Source organism: Zea mays, chromosome 8 (assembly GCF_902167145.1).
Source record: "Zea mays cultivar B73 chromosome 8, Zm-B73-REFERENCE-NAM-5.0, whole genome shotgun sequence".
Lineage (NCBI taxonomy): Eukaryota > Viridiplantae > Streptophyta > Magnoliopsida > Poales > Poaceae > Zea > Zea mays.
In genome coordinates, this window is record NC_050103.1 from 174,004,805 (window position 1) to 174,020,741 (window position 15,937).

Here is a 15,937-nt window from a genome sequence, read left to right on the forward strand (position 1 = left end):
TAAACTCAAGCTGTCTTCAATCTTGCATTAGAGATTTGTTTCAGCAACATTATAGCCAAAACATAGTAACAGTATTAAATTCTTGATGCGTTACAAAAATACTGATACATTTTTTTATAATCCAAAAAAAATGTTTAACATGTAGCTTGGCCAATAAACCACAGGTTTCTCTAACCTGAGGTCTGATAAACTCAAGTTGTCTTTAATCTTGCATCAGAGATTTGTTTCAGCAACGTTGTAGCCAAAACACAGTAAGTGTTAAATTCATGATGCGTTACAAAAATATTGATACATTTTTTATAATCCAAAAAAATAGCATGTAGCTTGGCCAATAAACCACAGGTTTCTCTGATCTGAGATCTGATAAACTCAAGCTGTCTTCAATCTTGCATCAGAGATATGTTTCAGCAATGTTATAGCTAAAACATGGTAACAGTGTTACCTTCTTGATGCGTTAAATGACACGTAGCTTAGCCAATAAACCACAGGTCATTCAAACCTGAGGTTTGATAAACCCAATATGTCTTTAATACTGCATCACAGGCATGTTTTGACTTTGTTTCAACAGCCAAAACATATGTTACATTCTTGATGCGTTAAAGAAATGTCAATACAATTTTTATGATCCAAGAATAACATGTAGTCTGACCAATGAACCACATGTTTCTCCAACCTGATATCAGATAAAACTCAAACTTTGTTTAATCTTGCATCAGATATATGCTTCAGCAATGTTTCCGCACCCAAAACATGGTAACAGTGTTATATTCTCAACACGTTACAGAGATGTCACCCTAATTTCAACCAAAGTGAATAGTATCTAAAAAAGAAACATGCCTCTAAAAACAAAATCATGGGTGTGAGTACAAAATACATAACCATAACATCCAAAAAAAATATCATGTATATTTGCAAGGTTAACAAATCAGAGTATCAACAATTTTAATAAACACATAAGCTTGTACCTTGTTAAACAAAACCATATAGAGCATAAAGAAAATTGGTAAGTTAGATCCATAAGAAGTTTTCAGTATGATAATGTCAATCCTAGTAGTTAGATCCATAAGTTCTCATACCATGAAGAATTACAAGGTGTCATATCTGAATTGGACCGTATCTGATTACAGCTCTTACTAATATGCTCCAGGTAATGACAGATGGCATAATACCTGTTGCAAGCACCTCATTCAATAACAGGACTCCTTCAGGTGTCCTATTACAAGAGCACAGGCCCTTAATTCTTGTATTGTAAGTAACAATATCTGGTTTCAAACCATTATCTAAAATGGCAGCCCAAAGAGATGCTGCTGTATCAATAGAACCAATCTCATAAAATCCATCCATCAATGTGTTATAGGTCACTAGATTTGGGGAACAATTCTTTTCTTTCATCTCCAAATATATACAAAAGGCATCATTTACTTTCCCAGCAGAACAAAGACCATGAATTAAGATGTTGTGCACAATTACATCAACCTGAATACCCGCATCAAGAATTTCATTCCAAATACAAAGGGCAGCATCAATCTTCTTGACTCGACAAAGGCCACGAATCAAAGAACCATAAGTTCTGATATCTGGTTTAAAACCTCTCTCTAACATTTCCTTTGTTAAGCTTGAAGCTTCTTGGTATTTTTCAGCCTTACACAAACCATCTATCAGAGTGTTATATGTGATGATGGTTGGGCAACAACCATTGCCGGTCATTTCAATGTAAATTTTAACGGCATCACTAATCTTGCATGCTCGGCAGAAACCATTTATTAGTGCATTGTAAACATGAGAATTCGGTTTGCAACCATCCTTCATCATATTCTTATATACCTCATTTGCACCATGTGTTCTTCCATCCTTACAAAATCTATTTATCATTGATGAGTATGAGAACACATCTAATTCTTCCCCACTATTCCGTGCGTCCTCCAATATTTCAAATGCCTTGTTAGCAAAGCCATTCTCACACAGACCATGGATCAGTGTGCCAAAAGTCACCTTGTCAGGGAAGCATGAGGCATCATTCTCCAACTGTTTCAACAGCTCTGTAGCTTCATTGACCATGCCACTGTCCAACAGCCCCTTCATCATCACATTATACGTTGTTATTTGACGAATGCCAGAGAAACCTGTAGAATCCCAGAATTTCCAAGCCTCACCTGTTCTTCCCACTTTGCAGAACCCCTTAATGAGTGAATTATACACAGCAACATCAAGAACAAGCCCAGCCTTGACCATGTCTGAGTAGACCCGTGCTGCAGAATCCACATCACCAGATCGGCAGAGCCCATGAATCAAGATCCCATAAGTAACTGTATCTGGTTGGTGATTATTAGCCACCATCCTACTCCATACCTCCCCCGCCTCCTTAAACCTCCCAAGCTTACACAGGCCATCAAGCATCACTTTGTAAGTGGCGAGGTTAGGACTTGCACCAGGATCCCTCACCAGCTGTTCCCAGACCTTAATAGCTTTCTCGAACATGCCAGTTTTGAAACACCCAGAGAGCAACGCATTGTAACAAACGGCATCAGCCTGCACTCCATAGTCCGGCATTTCGTCGAGCAGGTCAAGCGCGTTGTCCAACTGGTCATGTTTCACGAGCCCTGACATGAGGGTGGAATAGGTTACTCGGTCGGGGGCCACTCCACGACGACGCAAAGAACTGAAGAGCGACACTGCGCGATCGACGTCTCCGCGGGCACAAAGAGAGCGGAGGATGATGTTGTAGGTCTGAAGGTTGGGAGCGAGGCGGCGGCCGCAGGCACCGTGGGAGAGGGAGGCGAAGAACGCATCAGCCTCGGAGTACCGACGAGCGCGGACAAACGCATCAAGGAGGGCGTTGTGAGAGCGGATGCCGGGGTTGCAGCCAAGGAGGGAGGGGAGATCGCGGAACGCGGCGAGGGCCGCATCGGGCATGAGGGCGCGGGAGAAGGCTGATAGAACAACGAGCGCTGCGGACTCGGAGAAGCGCGGTCGACGGCGCATGCGCGGGAGGAGATCCAGCAGCCTCGGGAGGTGCGACGGGGAGGTAGTGGCGAGGCGGCGGAGGAGGTGGAAGATGAGCGGCTGCGGCGGAGGGAAGGCCGGTCGGGTGGAGACAAGGAGCTCGAGGCGCGAGAGCGCGTTGGCAAGGTCGCGCTCGGACTTGATCAGCTCTAGCAGGCGGTGGATGGGCGGCGGCTCAGGGTCGGGCCGCGCCGGCGGCATCGCGTCGTCAGGCGCCCTCGCCTCCTGCGGCTTCCGATCGGGCGCGGCTGTTTTTACTTTGGTGTTGGCGAGCTGCCTGGTCGGCTGCTCGTGTCCGGATTGCATTATCAGTGGGACAGCCATTTCTAGTCTAATAGGTACGTGCCCGTGCGTTACGACAGGATTAACAACAATTGATATACATCATACTTGTAGAGTAAAAAATTACACATAGCAACAAAAATCTCATCTTAGAAATATTGATGACATCCTTGTGTAGATCAGAATAGCATATATTACCATGGTTCAATCATTGAGCATGTACAATAAAAGGCACTAAATATGGGCATAACCTTAAACAATGAGTAGCTAGATGTTGATACTAATAACAATGACTAAAAATGATAGCCACTATCAGATTAAAAATATTACCTCTATCCATGGATTAAATGCCAAAGCATTAATTCTCCAAAATGTCCTTTAACACCGCCAATTTCCGCTTGCATGTTTTGATACATTATCATCGAAACTAAAATAGAAAGGCTCTTGTTATAGTGGATAGCAATGTAAGGCAACATATCTTTACTTTCTTACAGGGTTAATTGAAATTTGAAAGTGGTTTAAAAAATTATCATCCCTGTCACATTTGAGCTCAATAAATAGCATATACTTATGGTGCCAGAGTCTGGTGCAGTGGTGCTTAAACTTTTCTTCTCAAGATTACACTGGACTGAAGAGGCGTGCATCATTTTTCTTACTTACTGCTCAGTGTTCATGCTCTAGAAAGTTGCAGAAAGAACTTTATGAAAGGCGTGGCCAGGGAACGTCGTGACGCGGATCACGGTAGGACTGGCTCTAGGATCTCCGGTAGGGTAGGCAGCCTGGTCTATCGACGAGGTAAACGACCGACCCTAGTCGAAAGGTCCTTTCGATCGCACCTTACTTTTGCTCTAGCCATGCATGGTACCCGATCGGGGGGTCGGCTGACCCGGTAGTGACCCGAAAGTTGGCGCAATCCCTCTGAAATGGCGACACTTTTTGTTACAAAAAAATGTGACACACACGCACGCAAGCTCTACATACACTGTCCATTCGTTTCCTAATCACCAGCTCCCTCCAATTATTATCGCTCCCTCTGAAATGCAGGCCAGGCAGGTAGGGTGAGGTTGGAGCCGGCGCCAGTTCGATTCCTACGACCTAACACTCAACTCACCAGCGGTTGGGTCTGGCAGAAGTGACCTCGAATGAATGATTGGTGAGATTCAGACACGACCGACACTCCGATAGGCGACAGCAACGCGAGCGCTCCCAGCACAGCACAACACAGCAGGCGGACGGAGCACAGTTGCAGAGAGGAGCATGATTTTAATTTTATTTCCGAAGATCTCTGTACACGTTTAGTTAACAATCGTACATAACACTTGCTCGTTTACAAGGTCAGCAGAGCCTCTTGCTGCCACTGAACTCCTTTGCACGGCCATGGTTTGGCGAACGGCATGGGCCAACATACAAGATGCTTACTAAGCTCACTACCACACTGCTGCTATCAGCTGTAACTGCGAGAATGTTCTCAGCTACGTACAGGACTGGCACTCGACAGTCATAACTACTACAGGGACACGTACAACGTATTCACAAGGTTGCTAGTGACCTATTTATTTATCTACATGGAGGGACATGTACAACGTATTCACAAGGTTGCTAGTGACCTATTTATTTATCTACATGGAGCAGGCAAGTAGCTTACGCGACAGCTTCATCCCACTCTTTCCTGTTAGAGAGACCTGCAAGAGAAGATTTGTATGAAACGCCAGTGCACCACCGCTGGTTTGGACAGCACTGCAAGTCTTAAAACCACAGAGCATGATGCGGCTAAAATGTAAGCAGCAAATCGTAGCGCAAATCCTACCAAGAGAATGTCCTCGTCTGTCCCAAAGGATTTCCGGGCCTCGTCCAAGCTCTTCATTGTCACCCGTTCGCATTTCCTGGTATAGTAAAAACAAAAAACAAAAAACAGCCTTTATGTTTCTGATTCAGATTTTGCTGCTGTTGCCCACGACCAAGTAATATGAACAGGAATCCCGGTACAGATGGGTGGTGCCATGAGGCATTGCCTCAAATCAGAAACTGGAATTCCACAATTTAACGTTACTGTTTAATTGGTCATTGATTCATTGGCATGTAAGCTATGCAATTAGCAGAAGGGGAGAAGTACTATCCAAACTCAAATGAAAGCACTCGGTTGTACGTCATGGCGAAAAAATACAGACAGAGTGGCTGTTGTTTACCTGGCACTGGCAGGATATCTTATCTCAAATTCACAATTATCAGCATCATACCCACATATTACGACATAGTGTCCTGCAAAGGGGGAATACAATCACAACACTTAAGTGGTAAAGGTTTGCGTTTGCAATGTGTTTTGTCATATATATAGTTGTTTATATGTGGGGAAAAGGAAAACATGGAGATTTGAACTCTGTATTTCTACCAGACAAGAAAAATAAGACGTGGCATGTGAACTGTACTGTACACATGTTCATTAGTTATTTAGCTACCACTGCAAAAAAAACTATGCTAGCTTCTTTTGCTGCATAAATGTGTGTTATCCAGAATTAAACTACTAAAGTCGCTTGTTGGTCATCAAATAATTCTGCAGTGCTACAATACGATGGGATGGAACATCCATGCTGCTTGTAATATAAGATAAGAAAATAATGAAAAACCACCAAAACGCGTATCAATCGCCTCACAAGAACATGGAAATTGCACAATGCGACTTACCCATGTAGTCAGGCTCATCGTTGTGCTGTTGTACATCATAATCACTCATGCAAGGCAAACTGCATTCAAGATTACAATTATCATTATGTTCTGTCGGTACCTCAACTTTCATAACCGCAACAATATAGGACCACTTGTTTTCGGTTGAAAACCAAATGATTTTGCACCTAAGTAACCTAAATAATATGTTGTTTATTTCTAGTACATGCACACATGGATGCATGGACAGATGTATGTCATATGAAACAAAAAAAAGTCACCCAAAGTAAATTTTAACTGCAGACTGTTCTCATATACTATCTCCACTGCTGCTTCAACAGAGATGACACTCTTGAAAAGCTGGGAGCAGAGCAACCAGTATATAGTTGAGCTTTTCAACTACCATTGCTTCTGTCACACAAGTACACAACACACTTGAAAGTTGAAATAACGATAGGCTAACAGTCACCAAATTTAAAACCAAATTCAACTTTGTTTCTATGAAATTTTCAGTTCATGGAGAAAGAGTGAATCAAAAGTAGCTAGATATCACTCTAGTAACAGCAACATGAAAGCACTCACTTTAGCTTCGATTTGTCCACTAAAGCAATAGCAATGCAGTGCCCGGATAACAGTAGAAAAGCAATGTCGTATGCGGTGATGGACCTGCACTGTGAGAAGCCATAAATAGGGAGGAAAAGTTAGCTTGGAAAACCAATAGGTGAAGTACATGTAATGCAGAATTTTCATGTGGCTATCTGTTGTGAGCATACTTGAATACTAATTCCAGCATCGAGCGCCTTCCCAAATGGCTCGTCCACTCAATCGATGTCTTCTTGCAATTGCTCCTATGTAATGACCATTTTTAGAACATTATTGATGAGAACTTCAGAAGCCTTGTGCAGTAGAAGTTTGTCAGAACAAGTAACCTATAAAAGGATTCAGCAGAATATTGTGGATTTGCTCCAAGGGTCACGGTACAGAAAGAAAAGCTGACTGAAAACTTGTTTAACAGATATGCTAAGTCAACCGTCCAGATGCTGCAAACAGAAGTGTTAAAGGGCATTAGTTTTCCAAACAAAAAAATGGAACCTGCGTTGTTTAAGTATACCTGCATTTGTTTTGGATGAAGCAACTATTGCATTTTTCTGAACTTATGACTACTCTGACCAAATATTCTCTTATGATCATTGAACAACAGTCATTTAGCTCTGTACTACTACTTTCCTTTTTTTGTTCCTTCTACTTTCTGGATGTGTCATGCTTAGGGCCACAAAATCAAGGTGACGATCATTTCTTTAGTTCTGTTGTACAGCTAATTGTACTTAAAATTGTGAAGTTCCAGTCCTAGAGAGAACCTCGTGGTGTGGCAGAGCCTCTCGAGATCGGCAATGCCGTCGCAGCAATCAATCCCTAGCGTCCTGAGCACCATGAGCACGCAAGCGAGACCGCAGTCCCATGTGAAAGTCTGCTGCACATGCGGAACCTGCCAGCACGAGAAGTCCATGACAGGAGCCAAATTTTGTCAAGCAAACAGATTTACACTATTTACCTCATCCTAGTCTCCAAATGGATGTTACACTAAGGCCAGATTTACAAATATCCTTTTCTTTCTTGTATGAAGGAAAAAATACATACCTTATCTTCATCATGATAGGAAAACTAAACAACTAAGCATAATCCATACTAATAAGCAACATGATGCATACTGGTTTCGGTGCTTCAAGTTTCATTTGAAGATCTACATGGAAAAATGTGAACACAAGATGATGCTGGGGTGTCAAAAGAGCAGGTAGGCTGATTTTAACTTCATCATGGTAGGAAGCCATTCTTGTTCCAACAGCAATCTGTGTATGGCCCCACTTCTGTAGCATCATATTCCGCTCCCTAGGATGAACAACATGGAAGCCCACGTCTCTAATGGATAAGGATGTTTGAATAGACAACAACATTCAACATCAGGACAAATAATTCAGTAGGCAAACCTCTAATGGAGGCTTTCGGATGTCAGAATCGTCCTTTCTCAGTTCCACTCTAACAAACAGGTTTCTTTTGCGGCTCAAGCTAACAGTCAACTGGTACACATAGAGGCAATGAAAAAGTTGTGAAAACGGCTCACTTCGGGTCAGCATCCGAAAGTCAAAAGCTTCAAACTGCAATAAGAAAGTGCATCTCCTCTAAGCAGAATAACATGAATAACACAAGAATGTATCACAAATAAACAGAAAAGTGTTGTCCTATATGACCAGTACCCAGCCACTTACATTGTCACCATTCTCAGCATTAGAAATGATTCCATTATGATGAGCATCTTTCTGGGCAATGGCAATAGAATTCACAAAACTGTGAATCCCATCAAAGCTACTTCTGTTGCTTCTGCCATTATTGATGTCACCAGCATCATTCAAATCATTGGCCATGCTTCCGCCTTCAGAAGTGTTATCCACATCATTGTGGCCACCATGAAGTTTTTCCACTTCTAATCTCAATACACCTTTCACTGGTTTATGTACTTTCCGTTTTGGATCCTATAGGAGACAAAAGTTATAACTATTTAGCATAACAAATTACAAATATTAACTGCATGTGTTGCACTGATCCTTCTTACTTGGAGGGAGTCCACTATATAGCTTTCCTTCACTTTGTTTAGGTTTGATATCTCTACAATAACTGAGCTTCCACTCGAGTAATGGTTCACTTTTCCATCTAAAGTAAGCTTTAAAATAGGGTCCACAATACTATCTTGAGAAGTTGATCCTAGTAAACTTGTTGCTAAAGGACTGCTAGGATAAGCAGCATCACTAAGACCACCCGCATGGTTACCTTCAAACAGAGGAATCATGGCCCATGCAAATGACTCTTTACAAGGCATAATTCGAGACCATACTTGCAACTTTTGCTTCTCTTTCTCAGCTAAGTGCACCTGACAAAGAATGGGTGCAGGAATAATATGAGAACACACAATCGATGTAGGCAGCACAACACTAATATTATAATGAATAACGCTTTTTAACTTACAGGCTCTTTATGAGAATAAACAGAATGTGTTACTCCCCCTTCTTCAGTAGCAGCCTTTTCCAATTGAATCAAAAGGCAGACTGATGGTGAATGTGTGTCCAATGAAAAAACGCCTCGACGATCCAAAGAACCCTGAGCCTGTTAAGCCCAGAGGAAGTTAAATGATCAGTAAGAATAGAAATTTGATTAGTGTAAAGTTAACATTGTTAACATGCTACAATATTCTATATATGCATATATAAAACAAGAAGAAGAAAACAAGTTTCGGATGAAAATGTCCAAAATTCGAGATGGTTGAGGCATGGAGCAGCACAGTATACGAAAGAAAGTAAACCTTAAGTATATCGTTGCATCCATTTCGCAATGAAGTTTCTGTCCGGTAATCCGTCACAATTTTCACAAGACGATCCCGCAACCTATCAAAAGCATGAGTGAACACTCAACCAGGGGATGAAATGGTTGGATTAAGAATCATGGCAGATCGTGTATGCTTGACGAATGACTACTCTGATACTATTAAGTGAACTAACTCAACATCATGTACCATAACAAAAGTTTTTTATCGGGTAATTAAAGAACAAATCAGGACAAGATAGCTAAAGTAGCGAATGTTGCTATAAGTGACTCGAAATTTTAAAGAAAATTAACAAAATAGCTAAAACAAGGCTTACCAGCTTTGGGAGTGCAGTCTCATCATAGAAATTATGGGCCATCTTTGTGAGCTCTTCGAGGGACTGGGATCAAGAAATAATAAACAGAGGAAACTACATAATAAAGGTTAACCAACATGTTCTTGGTGAGCTCTTCTATTCCCACATCACAGACTTTAACACAAGACTTCAGAGTTCAGATAAAAGAAAGAAAAAAGTTGTAGAATAAATTGCTTGCTAAGTTGCTATGTTGATCCAAAGTTAATTTGCATTAAAAAACTCACCAAAACATGAATGAACTTTTTATGTCAGAAAAAATCATTGATTGTGTTTGAATGTTCTAAAATAACTTGCTTTCATAATAATGAAATGGTTTTCAAAATTCTAAAATAACTCTGAAATTGGTTCTTTTTAAAGCACTACAGTATGGGCAGCCCCTATTGTTCTAGATATTAATAGCAGTAGAAGAGAAATATTGTACATGCATTGTTAGAGAGAATTTACAAGCCAATAAGAAGTGTACTTCTAACCATATTAAAAAAAATTCTAAGGGAGCGAATGGCATAATCAAACCACCTTTTCATGAAGACCAGCTCCCAAACTCTTCAAGCGAAAGAAAGCATCCTCTGACATTAACTTGCTTACATCAGCTCCCTTATTCGTTTCATCAACAGATATCTTATCTGATACTTGCATACCATTCATTGACGAGCTGTTACTGTTACATTCTTCCTTCTCAGAACTGGTACCGTCAATGTTGCATTCTTTATTTTTAATTTTCTTTAATTGTTCAAAATGCTTTCCAAGACCTTTGACAGCTGATTCTTTATAAGCCTTTGTTGCATTCCGCTTAACATTCTCAGATCCTAGAGAATCCTTTTTCTGTAACTGTTGTAGCCAGGAGGACCCAAGTTCCCATCTGATAATTCTAGAATTTAGTTCCGTGCGGTCGGTAGTACACCAGTAACAAGTTCCATGCTTTGATTCTTGATTGTTTTGTTTGTCATTGGGTTGCAGGTTCGATTGAGGCAAATTGTTTGTTGTCATGTTCTGTACTTGATCGTATCTGAATAAGTAATGACGAGTACTAATGTTTCTGTCCTTCCACATCAGGGTGTTTCACGTGTGTGATTGAGTAATGAAGGACTGGGTCGCCAAACAATTGCAGCCAGGGGTTTCCATTCGGCTTCTAAATACAGTCTTTTGTGTGTGGGGGGTGGGGGTGATTAATTGCAGCTTAGGAAACCTAGAAGCATACAGACGATTGTTTGTTCAATAGGGCCTGCCCAGCCTTTGGGACTGTTCTAGTGGCCATAGCTAATGATTTGCCTCTCAATCCTAGCTTCCAAGCAGGACCAAAAGTGCAGGAACACAGAAAAATGGGCGGCAGCAGCACGAACCTGGAGGAGGTGGTCCCTGCCGACGAACTTGACGCAGAATATGTGCAGGTCATCGTCGAGCTGGTCGAGGCGCTCAGTGGTTTTCGACGTGTGCATGCCTTGGGTTCCTCTCCCTCGGCGACGCACGCTCGACCTCGGCGCCGCACGAGCGACCTCGACACCGCACGCCCACCATTTATCCTCCTCTCTGTGCGCTGAATCAGGCGAGGTTGAAGTCGTGCGCACGTAAATGGCGGAGCTGGCGGAGCGGTTGAGGCCGTGGTCGTGGGGAGGAGGTCGAGGTCGTGGGCATCCTGCAGCACGCCGTCGCTGGAGTGGAGGCGGCAGGCGGCAGGCGGCGTAGGTTGGCGTGTAGAAGGCAGGCATCGTAGGATGGGCTACAGATGGGTCGCACCAATCGTTGGGCCGCATACACCGCTACACAGGCACTGCTATGATGTTATTTAATTAGTGCCATACCGGTCACTCAGAGTGTCGAAACATGACTTATAAGTGTTGGTGTGTGTTGTCTGTTGCTCAGACTAACGTCTCTGGTGTCGCAGCAAGATGATTTTTTGGCGCGGGGCTGTACGGCCGTCGGAGGCAGAACGGCAGAACGGGTCAGAGGCAGAACGACAGAACGGGTCAGAGGCAGACTACTATTGCTTACTTAATAAGTAGTAGAGATATGCAAGCCGTCGTTATGTGCAAACGTGTAAGTAGGTCTTTTGATCTATTAAATCTAGATCTAATCATATATTATATTTAGCATTTAAATCCTCCCACCACCACCTCATGTAGATTTATAAAAAAGCCCCTAACAAACCACGATTATACATATGGTTGGATCTAGATCCAATGGACCAAAAGAGCTGCTTGCACGCTTCAACTAATGGCTGCTTGCATATTAGTCGTTGCCTTCTAGTCTTGGGAATATAGTCCATGCTTTTTCGTATAGCACCAACGCGGCTTAAATAAGGGTTAGAATGGTTTAAATCCATTGTAATCTGAGAGTTCTCTGTGTCGTCTTGTTGCATTGTGTGTCCTCTTCTATCGTGTGTCCTCCCTTTTATAGCCCAAAGGAGGCATATATATGGTGATCGAGCCTCAACAAGTATGCCAAGTAATCTACTATATATGGAGTAAGTGGAGCATCGGTCCTTGGAGAACGAATAGTTTTTACTTGGTCTTCGGGTAGATCTCCTAGCTTGTTGTGCCCTTGCCCTGTCTAATCAAAACAGAGGCACAGGTGTAGGTTGCGGCGTAAGCTGACACGCTACCACTCGTAGGGTGATCAGGCGGTGCCGTCCTGTCTTCTCTGCATGTTTCCCTTCGCCTCGGTAACGTGTGGGCAACAATAGGAGTCATGATGATAGCATCTGTCGGCGTTTCGAGACCGGGGGGTCCCTGAGCCGACGAGTGAGTGTACCGCGTGCCCCAGCCCAGATGGGTCGAGCGCGTGGGCGAGCGCGAAGGGGGGAAGCGAGGCGGCCGGAGACGGGCGTGAGAGAGGTGAAAATCCCGCGGCCTTCGTGTTCGTCCCGCGCCCAGGTCGGGTGCGCTTGCAGTAGGGGGTTACAAGCGTCCACGCGGGTGAGGGAAGCGAGCGACCCCAAGAGAGCGCCTGCCCCGTCCTCGTCCCCGCGCGGCCAACCTTCTCTAAGAAGGCCCTGGTCCTTCCTTTTATAGGCGTAAGGAGAGGATCCAGGTGTACAATGGGGGTGTAGTAGAGTGCTACGTGTCTAGCGGAGGGAGAGCTAGCGCCCTAAGTACATGCCAATGTGGCAGCCGGAGAGATCTTGACACCCAGCTGTCGTGATGTCGTGGCTGTCGGAGGAGCAACGGAGCCTGGTGGAGGGACAGCTGTCGGAGCGGTTGCATCCTTGCTGACGTCCCCCTGCTTCCGTAAGGGAGCTGAGAGCCGCCGTCGTCACAGGGCTAGCGGGGCGCCATCATTGCCTATCTGGCGGAGCTGGCCAGATGGGACACCGGTCTTGTTCTCTGCGGCCCGAGTCGGCTCGGGGTAGGGTGATGATGGCGCTTCCCATTGACGTGGCGGGCCTGTGCCCTAGGTCGGGCGACGTGGTGGCTCCTCCGAAGCCGAGGTCGAGTCTGTCTTCCGTGGCCGAGGCCGAGCCCGAGCCCCTGGGTCGGGCGAGGCGGAGGTTGTTCGGTAGAGGCCAGGGCGGAGTCCGAGCCCTGGGGTCGGGCGAAGCGGAGTTCGTCGTCTTCTGGGGCTTAGCCCAAGTCCGAGCCCTGGGTCGGGTGGAGCGGAGTTCGCCGTCTTCCGGGGCTTAGCCCGAGTCCGAGCCCTGGGTCGGGCGGAGCGGAGTTCGCCGTCTTCCGGGGCTTAGCCCGAGTCCGAGCCCTGGGTCGGGCGGAGCAGAGTTCGCCGTCTTCCGGGGCTTAGCCCGAGTCCGACCCCTGGGTTGGGCGAAGCGGAGTTCGCCGTCTTCGGGGCTTAGCCCGAGTCCGAGCCCTGGGTCGGGCGGAGCGGAGTTCGCCGTCTTCCGGGGCTTAGCCCGAGTCCGAGCCCTGGGTCGGGCGAAGCGGAGTTTCTTATGGCGCCTTGGGCAGGGCCTTCGCGTTAAATGTTCCTGCAACTTGGTCGGTTGGTGCGGCGATTTAGTCAGGGTTGCTTCTTAGCGAAGGCAAGGCCTCGGGCGAGCCGTAGATGTGTCCGCCGTTAAAAAGGGGGGCCTCGGGCGAGACGGAAACCCCTCGGGGTCGGCTGCCCTTGCCCGAGGCTAGGCTCGGGCGAGGCGTGATCGAGTCGCTCGTACGGACTGATCCCTGACTTAATCATACCCATCAGGCCTCTGCAGCTTTATGCTGATGGGGGTTACCAGCTGAGAATTAGGCGTCTTGAGGGTACCCCTAATTATGGTCCCCGACAGTAGCCCCCGAGCCTCGAAGGGAGTTTTGGCACTCGCTTGGAGGCTTTCGTCGCACTTTTTTGCAAGGGGACCAGCCTTTCTCGGTTGCATTTTGTTCCGGTGGGTGCGCGCGAGCGCACCCGCCGGGTGTAGCCCCCGAGGCCTCGGAGGAGTGGTTTCACTCCTTCGAGGTCTTAATGCCTTGCGTAATGCTTCGGCTGGTCTGGTTGTTCCCTCATGCGAGCAGGCCGTAGCCCGGGTGCACGGTCGGGGTCCAAGTTCTCGGGCTGGTATGTTGACGCTGTCAACGGTTTGGCCGGAGCCGGGTTTGCGAGAGCAGCCCCCGAGCCTCTACATAGGGCAAGAGGGCGATCAGGGACAGACTCGGCTTTTTTACATACGCCCCTACGTCGCCTTTCCGCAAGGAGGAGGGGGGGAGAGCGCCATGTTACCCTCGATGGGCATCGAACATGGTGTCTCCGGTGAGCTGCAAGCGGGTAATCCGAGTGGACGTCCGTGCCCCGTTCGTTGGGGGTCGGCTAGGGGCCCAGAGGCACGCCCAAAAGTACCTGCGGGTGATCTGCCGGACCCGGTCCCCTGGCGATGGGGTCCGAGGGCTCGATGCCTCCCTCCGATGGGATTCCGTTACAAGATCGCTCCCGCTGGTCTCGGAAATGTCCTAGGGTACCTCGGGAGCGCAGCCCGAGCCTTGGTTATGTATCGAACGTACCCCTGGTCATCCCTCGCTCGGCGTCTGAGGCGACTGTGAACCCTTCGGGGGCCAGCCTTCGAACCCCTGATCAGTAATGGGCGCGGAGCCCGAGTAGCCTGAGGCGGCCGTGGAGCCCTTCGGGGGGCCGGCCTTCGAACCTCTGACCAGTAGTGGGTGTAGGGCCCACGCGATCTGAGGCGATTGTTGAACCCCTCGGAGGGCCAGCCTTCGAACCTCTGATCAGTAGGGGGGGCTCGGAGCCCGGTTCCTTCACAGGGAAGGATCCTTTTCGGGGTATCCCCCTTTCCCGGTCCCTGTTGCAAGAGATAGAGAAAGAGGAAAAAAAGGAAAAGGATACGAAATCGAACGACGTGGCGTACCTTTTTTGGCGCGGTTATTACGGCGAAGGCGAAGCGTCGCCCGCTGCGCCTGCCAGAAGCGCCGCCTGTCCAGCCGCGGAGTTAATGCGACGAGGCGAGTAGTTGGCGGGGCAGCCGCTGCGCGTGCGCGAGCCGTTCGAGGGACGGATCATGGGCGCGCCGTCTTCACGCCGTGAGAGGAGGCTCTCTTGCTGCCCCTAGATGGGACGTGAGCCTGGCTGACGACGTGACCGCTGCTCTCGCCCGCCTGCCACCGTCATTACTGTCGGCCCACTTTCGGCCGCATTGACCGTCGCGCCAGGCTGGCGCAGCTGGGTCGTGCGCTGGGTCGCCTCGAGTCGCGGCATTGGTTCCGCAACCGAAGAGGCGCGACGGTGTCGCAAGTGGCGGTGCAGTTGCCTGCATGCAGCATCCGGCGCGCCGGTTGCGTGACGCGTGGGCCTGGGCCTCCATGCTGGCGCGTTGGGAGTCGGAGAAGCGTGTCCACTTGGCGCGGTTGCATGCCGCCTGCATGGCTGCTCGCCTCTTTCGCCCGTTGGTCTGGGCAAAAGTGGAGGGCCTCTTGTAACCGCTGGGCGGTTGCGCGCGCCATGCGCGGTGGTTTGGCTTCTTCTGCTCTGAGCCGGTTTGCATGACATGCGGGACCCAGCCCCTGCGCCGCAGGGGAGGGCCTTGGAGTGTGTTGAAGAAGGTTTAGCCCATGACAGTTGGGGGCGCACGTAGGGAGAGTTGCCTTTAAAAGGAGGGCAGCCCCTTCCGGAAGGCGACCATGTCTTCTTGCTCCCTTATGCACCGTGTCTTTCCACCTTCCGAGCCCCCGGATGGGGGGAAACCGCCGTCTTTTCGCCTCGTTGTTGGAGGAACGCAACTCCGCAGGAGTTGGTACCTTTCAGCCATCGTTCGGCTTCAAGGATTTTCATCATGCAGCCCGGCTGCACCCCTCCACCGGCGGTCACCCAAGATGGTGACCTCTAGC

At 47.3% G+C, this 15,937-nt stretch overlaps 2 protein-coding genes across 2 annotated transcripts; both read right to left on the reverse strand.

Moving 5' to 3' along the window:
• Positions 1-4,533: 4,533 nt before the first annotated feature.
• On the reverse strand, positions 4,534-7,453 carry LOC103637518 (guanylyl cyclase 1). Its single transcript, XM_020543236.2, is given in 8 exon segments — positions 4,534-4,967; positions 5,093-5,168; positions 5,472-5,544; positions 5,968-6,026; positions 6,529-6,617; positions 6,720-6,794; positions 6,869-6,986; positions 7,305-7,453. Coding segments are annotated over 8 exon segments (702 nt in total). The 3' UTR covers positions 4,534-4,904.
• A 419-nt stretch (positions 7,454-7,872) lies between these two features.
• Positions 7,873-8,863, reverse strand: LOC118473179 (guanine nucleotide exchange factor SPIKE 1-like). The gene is made up of 3 exons (XM_035961931.1): positions 8,555-8,863; positions 8,211-8,474; positions 7,873-8,099 (listed from the first exon to the last, which is right to left on the reverse strand). The coding sequence occupies exons 1-3, from the start codon at positions 8,816-8,818 to the stop codon at positions 7,905-7,907; spliced, it is 723 nt and encodes a 240-aa protein (XP_035817824.1). The 5' UTR covers positions 8,819-8,863; the 3' UTR covers positions 7,873-7,904.
• Between the last annotated feature and the right edge of the window lie 7,074 nt (positions 8,864-15,937).

Bases quoted from the DNA above. Each gene is read 5' to 3' on its own strand.
- LOC118473179 (XM_035961931.1), bottom strand. From the start codon at position 8,818: ATGCCTTGTAAAGAGTCATTTGCATGGGCCATGATTCCTCTGTTTGAA. The intron at 8,475-8,554 runs GTAAGAAGGATC...TGTCTCCTATAG, and splicing joins ATATAGTGGACTCCCTCCAA to GATCCAAAACGGAAAGTACA. The intron at 8,100-8,210 runs GTAAGTGGCTGG...TTCTTATTGCAG, and splicing joins ATGCTGAGAATGGTGACAAT to TTTGAAGCTTTTGACTTTCG.